At 37.4% G+C, this 10266-nt stretch overlaps 1 protein-coding gene across 1 annotated transcript; it reads right to left on the bottom strand.

The window, feature by feature from the left end:
* Window positions 1–4272: 4272 nt before the first annotated feature.
* r3hdml (R3H domain containing-like) lies at window positions 4273–9933 on the bottom strand. The gene is made up of 6 exons (XM_022209692.2): window positions 9831–9933; window positions 8334–8622; window positions 7249–7367; window positions 7013–7115; window positions 5624–5739; window positions 4273–4821 (listed from the first exon to the last, which is right to left on the bottom strand). The coding sequence occupies exons 2-6, from the start codon at window positions 8613–8615 to the stop codon at window positions 4698–4700; spliced, it is 744 nt and encodes a 247-aa protein (XP_022065384.1). The 5' UTR covers window positions 8616–8622; window positions 9831–9933; the 3' UTR covers window positions 4273–4697.
* Window positions 9934–10266: the final 333 nt, after the last annotated feature.

Below are 10266 nucleotides of genomic sequence, written 5' to 3'. Positions count from 1 at the left end.
GATACACAGTGGGAGTAGGGAGTTAGAGCGTTGAATAAGAGTTTATAGAAAAAGGAGAGAGAAAGCAGGAGGGTGGGGAGGGACATAAAGGACAGAGAGGAGTGGAGAATGTACTGAAGGTGGCAGCGAGCAAACTCTGTATGATTAATGATGTCACCATTTTTGTTTTGACTGAGGGGAAAAGTTTCTCACTACTCACTGTTGTTACAGATTTGGGCCAATGATATCCACTTCAAAATGTTGTTTCCATAGTCTCCCAGCAGAAAGGAAACTCCCACATTCTTTATAGTTTTACATCGTACAGTGCGGGCTGAAAGGTAGGGCAAACTGGGGTAATACGCCCACCTTACAAACAGTGTTTATGGCCTTTGAAAATAGATATATACCAAATTTTAATATAATACACTGTAAAAGTGAATAATATTTGTTTTGCTTTGTTTTTTAAAAAAATGACTTTTTTCTTACAGATTTTCCTGTTTTGTTAACTTAATAACTCTTAAATCATGGAAAAACAACATTTATTAACATGTTAACCATAAATAAACAAAACACAGCACTAGATAACGTCCGCATTAAAAATCTGTAGTAATTTTTATAGTATTAGTAATTTATTCTTTTCCAGCATATGTCCTTAGAATTACACTGTTTACTGTATTTAAATCAGTTTAAATAGTATTTTACAGATATTTGCCATTATTTTCCATGTTTTGAATGTTACAGTGCTCCACCATGTGTGGTGGAATAATTGCTGACAGATTTTCACAGTTTTTAAAGAGAATTTCTTTAACAATGCATGTAGACAAGAAGTGCGCCTAAATGAACAAATCTGGAGGGTAATTAAATCACAACTACAGCTTTGCTATTATTAAGCTTAATAGAACATCTTTAAATTCATAAAATCTCACAATGAAGCTCCTCCCTTTTAGGAGAAAAATCATCCAGGGGGAATCTTCCTTCACAAGTAATTTTGATCAGTACAGACTTGTTGCTTATGCATGAAAATAAATGCATTTTCAGAATGTGATGTTGCTCTGATGTTAGCTGCAAAATGTTAGCTAAAATGTTTGCTCAGAAATGTTAGCTAACATTTTCAGAAATTAGTTTTTTAACAGTTTGACTATTGCCAATTTGTTTACAATATCTGGGTCCAGAACAAGAGTGATACCTTCACTGTGCCTTTTTTGTCACTGTTATTCCTGATAAAAACAAAAAAGCCAAATCACCAACCACCAGGGACGGTTAGCTGACTGTAGCAAGAACTTCAAGCTACAGTAGCTAGCTAGTGTTGGCACAACCACTTTAACAGATATTCTATTTACTTTATCACAAGGTGCCTTACCATTGATGTTTGAATGTTTCTTTCGAAATAAAAAATGACGGAATAAAATTCAAAGAGGCACGAAATAAAAACACGAAATAAAAAACACGAAGGGGCGCCGCGCACCACTGAGACTGATGATTTTTGACCCTCCTCGCCTACCGTAGCAAAACACTCACTTCGAAACGGAGGAAGATGAGGTTGAGGAATTAGCTGATGCTCCTTCGTCAAATAAAGTGGTTGTAGCTTCCTATGTAAACGACGAGAGAACGGTGACAAGATTGCGAGTAAAACAAAAACCGTGTGCAAAATATGCCGCTACAGTTCGTCGTACAACTAGTTCACTGTTCAGACATTTATAGGTCTAGACTGCAGCTCCTAGGACTGCTATTTGTTTTCCTTTTCATTCAAGAATGTAGTTATCCTGACTGTTACAACAACAAAGCACTTTTTTATTGAGATTTTATATTTGTATTTGCACTGTAGTCTAAATGAGGGGAAAAAACTACATTTTTTTTTCAAAGAGCATTTATTTTGTACTGATGCAGCATTATTTTTGTATGTCTGCCTAAGGTAGAAAATAAAGAAAATTAGATTTTTGCATAACATCCTACTGTTGGGGATTTTCTTTAATCTTTATTTCATATCGTGAGTATTTCGTATCGTGAGCCCTGTTTCGTATTTCATATTGTTTCGTGAGTTGACCATTTTGTTACACCCCTGCTAGCTAGTGCTACAGCAAGCTAACATAGCAAAATAAGCCTCTGTCGGGGACTAATTAATTAATTAATTAATTAATTAATTAATCTGACAGCAACTGAATGTGACTACATGTCTAAATAAGCACACTAGTGATTTTCTAGTAATCTCTAGAATCCCCCCCCCCCAACCAGAATCCAGCAGCAGGCCTGTCTTGTTGAATGATCCAAAGCTTCAGTCAGGCTTTTTCAACATGTTGGTTGCTTGTCAGAGATAAATTTTAAAAACGGTAAAACACAGATAGTGGAAGGAAGGAGAAATCCAAATAAATATGGCTGATACAGAGTCTATATCCAGTGAATCAGAGCCAGGGGGAACTTTGCATGAGCTCCCCGGAAAACATGAATCATGCTGTTAAAACTGCAGTTACATTTTTTCATGGTGTAAAACAGCTGATGTTCCCCAGGTATAAGTGTGGGTGATCGCCTCCTGACTAATGGCAGCAGACAATAATTAATTAATAATTAATAAGAGGAGTCAACATAGTGCTGCTTGAGCACATCACCTCCCAACCAGCCATGCTTCCATCCAGGCTCTGTAGCTGTAGCACTTGATATACTGTGGACTCTTCTAATCTGTTGAAGCTTTTAGAGGTGGAAATCCATCTATTTTTTTTTTTTATATTCTCCCATATATGTTAGTTAAGAAGATAAAGCACTGAGTATTGGTTTGTTACTTCTGGTTAGTTTATCTTGTTGGTTTCATTTGTTTGGTTGACATTTTGGCTTTTGCCAACTCGAAGATAAAATGTGTAATATTGTAAAAATTCTAAATGAAGAGCTTCACAAATTGCTCCTGTGGCTGTTTGGGACCTGAGGAAGGTGTGTCTGGTTCATGTTATATCTTTGCCATCACTAGATGGGGCGTAGCATCTCCGAGAATTAGGACACTGTATTATTGATGAATGATTAATGCACGAAGGCAATCATTAGTAATTTACTTTGATAAACCATGCGTGCTTTATTGCATCACCATCTAAGCATGACAGTGCATATCATGAACTTCAGGAAAAAAACTCTCAGAGTAATTTCTGATCAGAATAATGGCACATAAAAGTTGATTTAAGAGCTTTATAAATGTTGTATCTGATGCTGCTGGCCATGAAAACATGAGAAAAGTGAGATCTTCCAAAACACATCTAATGCTCATTAATTACCACATTCTATCTTAGTTTCTAAATACTGCAGAAAATGAAATGAGACAAATGAAATGAAATGACAACCTGTTAATTTAAGAGCTTGAGACGTGGTGCTGGGATGAGTTTGTTACCATTTTCCACTGTTTCTAGTCTTTTTAAGAAAATACACTCACCTACTTGGCCACACAGCAACTGTCAGTAAATTTATAAAGTGTTATGAGAGACAAAAGTGTAGGACCATTTAATTTATCCCCATTGCAGGAAATTTACAGCCGAGCTCCATTTCTGAACAAAGAGGTGTTAAATAAACAGTTACTAAGGTGCTGACCTAAGCTGCTTTTTACACGTTTGTGAGCAACTTTTCTTGTTTGTTGGTTTTTATATATTTTACGTGTGTGTGTGTGTTTGTGTGTGTGTGTGTGCATGTTTATCTATACCGGTGGGGACTTGGTGGGGACTTTGACCTTACTCCACGCTATCTCGGTGGGGACTCTCGTCACGGTGGGGACCAAAAATGAGGTCCCCAAGGGGGGAAACAGTGTTTTCTTGGCCATGTTGTTGTTACTGAAAAAAGTAAAAGTGCAAAAAAGTTTCTTTAGGGTTAGGCATTGTTTTGGTCTGGGTTAAGGATAGGGTTAGGGTAAGGGTTAGGGGTTAGATATGAATGGGAGTCAATGGTAAGTCCCCACGGGGATATAAGAACCAGACATGTGTGTGTGTGTTTGTGTGTGTGTGTATCCACAAATGAGTTGGGAGGAGCAGCTGATTCCCTCATAGTTTAGACCATAAAAGCTGCATTAGTCACCAGTTTTATGGCAGGGAAAGTCTCTGATGGGTAAATGGTGACCTGTAATGAGGTGAAATGAAGGACAGAAAATTTCCTGCAGCAGCAGTGAATAAACACGGGTCGTGAACAGCAGATTATTTATACGTCTGCACGGCGACATGAGTTATTTATGACTTAATTAATGTTCAGTGAAGCAAGGAGACAGACAACCTTGGATTAAACACATTCTCACTTTACTGTAGAAATAACTTGACATTCATGCTGAATAAAGAAAAATATTTTATTTATCAGGTTAAAAAGATAACAATCCAAGGTTAGAATAAGAAATCTGTGCAGTAAAAGTGCTTATTTTTTATGTTAATGCCTCTCAGAAGTCATTGAAGATCTCAAATCCATCAGTAACAGTGCAAAAATAACAACAAAAAAACAATTTCATATATTACAAGAATATTTTTGTTTTCAATATTATTTCTTTATTGATGTGGATAAACAACAGCAATGAGGATAAACTGTCTGTCATAAGTAGCTATTTACAAAAAAACATGGTAATAGTGAAACTGGACAGCTGTGTCATTTTATGTTCATCAAACTTGTCCTGATATGCGACTGTTATGTCAGATAAAGCTAATTATTTTTCCTTCTTCAATAAAATTTTATGTAAAACATCTTGCTGTGTTAATGTCTTCTGTCTTTTGTTAGAGTTTTCTGGGTTTTGTGTTCAGTGAGCACTGGTTCCTCCAGCAGGAGCCTCCATAGCTGGACGGACAGACAGAACAAGGCCTCCCAGTCTTATAGGGAGCCTCTCCCACCCAGTTTCCCCTGAAACACACAATGATGAACAAAAATAAGTCAGTTATGATGCACGTTATAGTTCAGAATACATTTAAGGATGTAAGGCAGACATTATTCTGTGTTTGCTCAAGTTAAAACATCAATAAAAAGACCCAAACCACCAGTTTGTCTTTCAGTACATTTCCCTACTCAGCCGGTTACTACTGAGGATATAAATCTTTAAAACAAGTGCATGTTTTTCCTAAAATAGCTCAATTGTTCTTAAAACAACTGGACAGTTGTTACCCGAAATTATTGTTAAAAGTGTGCTTGTTTTTGACTATTGCCAGCTGCAGATTTATTCATATTTGGTGTTCTTGTGAGTGGCAGGACAGGACTGACTCAAAGTAAGGTCCAGTTCATAATGAAACATGTCCTGCAATGAAACAGTGTGCCTCACTGATGTGTTTTTAATAGGTTTGGGACCCAGTGAAGTTTTATGTCACAGAAGACAAAAATATATTGAGAGACACAAACAGGAAGAGGCATTTATTGTTGGTCTCAGTCTTTTAGTGGGATCTGTTTCCATTAAAAAATACTGAATTTCACCTGACTTGTCTTTTAAGAACCTCAACAATACCTCTTAGATTTCCTGTTGATAATGGTGACGCATGGTGAAAAGCACAACTACACCTGTAAACTATCTGTCCAAGGATTGTGCTTTGAGTTGTTTTCACTTATTAAACAGTAGATTTTACTGCCAGGCTTCCTTTGTTACAGCCATGAGTTTTTGTTTTTGGCAAGAAAGTGAATAAGAATATTTTACCAATGTATTCCATTATGTTCTTACTTTATAGAGTAGTTGCAGACCAGCAGTGTTGCTTCTCTCCAGATGCTGCCAAACACATGCATGTTGGAGCACTTCCTGACAGCACATCCCACTCTGCTGGTGCCCGCCCAGACCATCTAAGAGAAACCAGCACACATGTTTTGGTGCTCATATGAATAAAGTGAAACCATACATTTACAAGAGATAAACTCATCTGAAAACTCCATTATCTATACTACACTTAATCCTCATTAGGGTCACGAGAGGGTTGGAGTCTATCCCAGCTGACACAATGGACAGGTCACCAGTCTGTCACAGGGCTACATATAGAGACAAACAATCACTCTCACATTCACACCTACAGACAGTTTCTAATTACCAATTAACCTCAGCACGTTTTTGGACTGTGGGAGCAAGCCAGAGTACTCAGAGAAAACACACACATGCACACAGAGAACATGCAAACTCCATGCAGAAAGATCCCAGAAGGCCAGGACGTCAACCGGGGATCTTCTAACTGCAAGGCCAAAGTGCTAACCACTGAGCTCCTGAAAACTTATTATGCAGAAATGTCCACAACAATAATCACATTTTATTTAACCCGTTTGACTTTGAAAACGGCACCAATCATTTACAGCAATCATAAAACTGATGAATATTTCAGCCACTTTCTGTTTTCGTATAAAGAGTTGCTGTATAAACAGATATAGAGTCACTGAATGAGTGAACTTAGCTCAGACAGCAGATTGTCGGCTCCAAATAAACCTCATCATTATTTTATTAGTCACCATCAGATTCCAAACAATAAAAATTAATTGAATGTTATTAGGCTTAAGGCTCACCCTAAAACCCACCACTATTCTGTTCATCAAAACTGATGTGTTGGTCCTGCTAGGCGGTGGACTTTGATGAGGAAAACAAAGCCTGGACGGAGAGATATTATGACTGTCATTGGCATCCCATGCAAAATCCATCACTTTTATGCATTTGTTTTTACTTTGGGCATTAAATTTCTTAAGGGGAGAATTAAATTAAATTAAACGTAAATCTCAGAAGAGCCAAAGTTCCCTGCTCTCTCAAAAATGCTCTATAACCACCTCCACCCTCCACATAGATTCTGGGATTAAACACACAGACAGAAGGTGGTGAGACTGTCTGAATCCACAGAAAAACTGTTTAAAGTTCTCCAAGATGCTGCGTCAACCTGCCTGCCAAGTAAAACTGTGTGGTAAAGTAGGAAAGCTGAAAAATATTGATTCCATTTAGGTTTCTCCTGTTTTCGAGCCTTAGTATGATAAATTTAACCATCCATGTTAGTATTTTTTTCACATTTTCTGCATTTTAGGAGACATCTCCTTATCATCATACATCATGTTTAATTTGATCCAAGCCGTGAAGCAGTAAATGTACCTGAGTGTAGTGAGAGCACACAGATCCAGCGCATCTGTTGGGGTAGGAGAAATGATGCCTCTCATTGTGCCAGGACCTGATCATATCTGTGATGGACTGGTACCTGCCGCATTAAACCATTCATTAGCATATAGTACATGCAGTACAAAACAGCTCTCTGTTGTTTCTTTTCACACGAGGTCCATCATTTTAATCTGTATTCAGTGCAGACTGTAAATCTGATAGCTCTGCAATACCTTCCTGAAGTGATCGACAGGTTCTGGCCCATATATTTCATGGCTTGTGTCGGCCCGTGATCCCAAACGCATCGTGAAGCCCAAGAGTCAGCTGACTTAGCAAGTCCCTCATCCCACAGCTGTATGAAAAACAGAGAGAGGATAAGAGAGGGGATGCTAATTTCACTATGTTCAGTAAGAAGAAAAAGAAGAGAGAAAAAATAATAAAAACACCATCATTTCTAAGAAAGAAAAACTCTGCAGTCAAAGCAAACTATTGGGGTAAAACTGCCCCAGTTACTATATTTTATTCTTGTGGGTTATTGTTACTGATGGCCTCACATGTAAACAACATTTTATTGTTGTAACTGGTGGTGCTATTTTCACCTGAAAGATCTTTCACATATTTCATCTTCAGACTATAGATAACTACCAATAACTAGATACTACAGAGGCGGCAAATGCAAGAACAACTTGTTTTTACAAAAGTGTGGATGTATGTTTTTCATGTTAATGAGTTCATGTATGGTTTCAGATTTATTTAGCTGATTCTATGTCTCATTGTGTACTCTTTGTTTGATTATCATCCCACTGGACAATAAAATATATCTTATCTTATCTTATCTGTTTTGTATTGTTTGGTTTTAACTGTTTGGTGAACAGCGAACTGAAGCAAAAATTTAAAAATAAAAGTAGATGTTCAGTTATTGTAGTGGAGTCAAATATAACATTTCCCTCTGAAATGGGGTGAAATAGATGTTCAAAGCAACACAAGATATCTCGAAATTGGACTTAGCCTGATTTAAAATGTGGTTTTATGCTAAGAAAGCTTAAAATTATGACTGTAATTTTCTTGAAATCTTCCTAATTGAATGGGTGTCAGTGTGGTTGCATGTTTTTTGTACTGTTTTCTTGTTGTTTAGGTGTGTTGCTCCTTAATGCAATTTTGTGTTATTCTTCATAGCAGCCATATCATTTGCATTCTTTTTCTGTGGGATCTTGCCTCACCTGCACCATGTACAACTGTAGACCAAAAAAAAATAAATAAAAAATCCCCTTCTGGAGAGTATCATGTGTCTGTTCTGATGCACCTTCCAGCATCTCACCATGTACTCCATGTCAGCAGCAGGCGGGGAGACCTGAGAGCGGATTCGGTTGTGGTAATCCAGCAGGGCGTTCATGTCTCTGGCTGAAATGGCTCGCCTACGTCTGCTGCGAGACACACCCTCAGCTCCACTGAGCATCCTCGTGTCAGACTGTATCTCAGCTGCAGCGCTGGTCGTGTTGAGCAGCTCTGTGGAGTTCAACAGCACAGCAGCAGCAGCTCCCATGTGAGGCATCGTCCACAGGGTGGCAGCCAACAGGAGCTGAACAGCAGCAGCAGCCATCTGAGCCCTGTGGAGGAGGCAGTGAGGGCCATTAGTGAAGGAAGCTCCATGTAAATGACCAATTCAGTGCAGATTTCAGCTTGTTTAACCTCATAACAAGCAGTTCCTCGGTTTTTTCATGAGCAGTGTCCATAAATCAGATTTTATGAGGAGTTGAAAGCTCATTTTGTCAGTTAGCAATTTTTGTTTTTTGTTTAATTATTGTTTTTGATCTGCTAATAAAAAAAAATCTCAGTGAGCATATAACACAGAAGAAGTGTAATCCTGCAAATTTCCCTTCATATAATAATAAGAAAACATGATAAATTATGCAACATACAGTCACAATTGACTTAAAGTGTTTATTTTTTTTTAAATAATTAGCAATAATGTGTTCATTTTCCTTTCACACCAGCCACCATAACAGCAATCCTATAAAATCCTGTTGGTATTTTATCAATGTTGCTATTGTTACTTACTTAACAAGTGAATCTACTGTGTAACAGATTTCTGTATTCTTCAGCAGAGTATCAAGTTTATCATCTAATTAGACCTTGCAGGGATATATAGCAATAAACCGTGTTGCCTCTCTCATCAACATTAACTTTTAGTGTAGTTGCTTGTAAATGACAACATTTTTCTGTTGTGAAGTGTATAAACGCTAGTGTGAATTGCAGACAGAGGCCATAAATAACAATCCTAGAAAGCAGGAAGCTTCAGCAAACACAGCGTTCCCTGAACATTCCAGGACAGTTGCTGGGACGTGTCTTTAATCTTTATGATCCAAAACTGAGATCTACCGACTCTGTTTAACATTTAAACTGCATACAACACCAAAACAAATAAATTAATTTAGAACAGAGGATGACAGACTATCATTTTTATGGTTTGGGAACATATATGCAAATGCAGCAATGTATCCTTTAAAAACCAAGAAAATAATTTAGCTAAGCATTAAAAAAACAAAAGTAAAACTAACCGATCTCAGAGCATCAGGTTAAAGTTAATAAGATTTAAGGTGCCTATATCAAGTCACTGCTTTGAGTTAACAGTCATTCTTGTTTTTAGCTCCAAAAAGCATCAGATTTTAAAGTATTCAGCCATATTTTGGAAATAAAAAACAGTAATTCACTCTTAGAAATAGGCTGTATATTCACAGTAAATTATTAGAATACTATTACATCCATCAGCCATCATATACGCCTTATAAAAAACAGACAGATTTGCAGCTCATACCTTCATCGGTGGATCCTTTCACAGAGCAGACGAAACCAGACGAGCAGCAGAGAAACAGAGGAGATCCTCACTTCAGTATGAGCCGTTGCAAACAAGTCCGTTTGTCATAAGTGGCAGCGAGTTTTAACTGGGCCAAGAGGGTTTCTGACACACAAAACCCTCCTGTATGCTTCTTCCAAAACTTACCAACTCTGTCTTTCTCTCTCTCTGCCTCAAACAAAGTCACAAACACAGGAAATTACCTCTCAGGACATAAATCTTAATCATAAAATATTTTTCAGGCCAACATCATTTTTAACAGCATCAGCACTGCTTCTGAATTGTTTTGTGAAAAGAAATTTGTAACAATTTACATGACTCCCTCAATGATCATTCATACCACATTGTGTAATAATTATTTATAGTATTTTAAAGTACTGTAAGGAAATATGGTGAA

Source organism: Acanthochromis polyacanthus, chromosome 6 (genome assembly GCF_021347895.1).
Source record: "Acanthochromis polyacanthus isolate Apoly-LR-REF ecotype Palm Island chromosome 6, KAUST_Apoly_ChrSc, whole genome shotgun sequence".
NCBI lineage: Eukaryota > Metazoa > Chordata > Actinopteri > Pomacentridae > Acanthochromis > Acanthochromis polyacanthus.
This window is presented reverse-complemented; position numbering and strand designations above follow the sequence as displayed.

Bases quoted from the DNA above. Each gene is read 5' to 3' on its own strand.
- r3hdml (XM_022209692.2), bottom strand. From the start codon at position 8,615: ATGGCTGCTGCTGCTGTTCAGCTCCTGTTGGCTGCCACCCTGTGGACG. The intron at 7,368-8,333 runs GTGAGATGCTGG...TTTTTCATACAG, and splicing joins CTGCTGACATGGAGTACATG to CTGTGGGATGAGGGACTTGC. The intron at 7,116-7,248 runs GTATTGCAGAGC...TTAATGCGGCAG, and splicing joins CTGTCGATCACTTCAGGAAG to GTACCAGTCCATCACAGATA.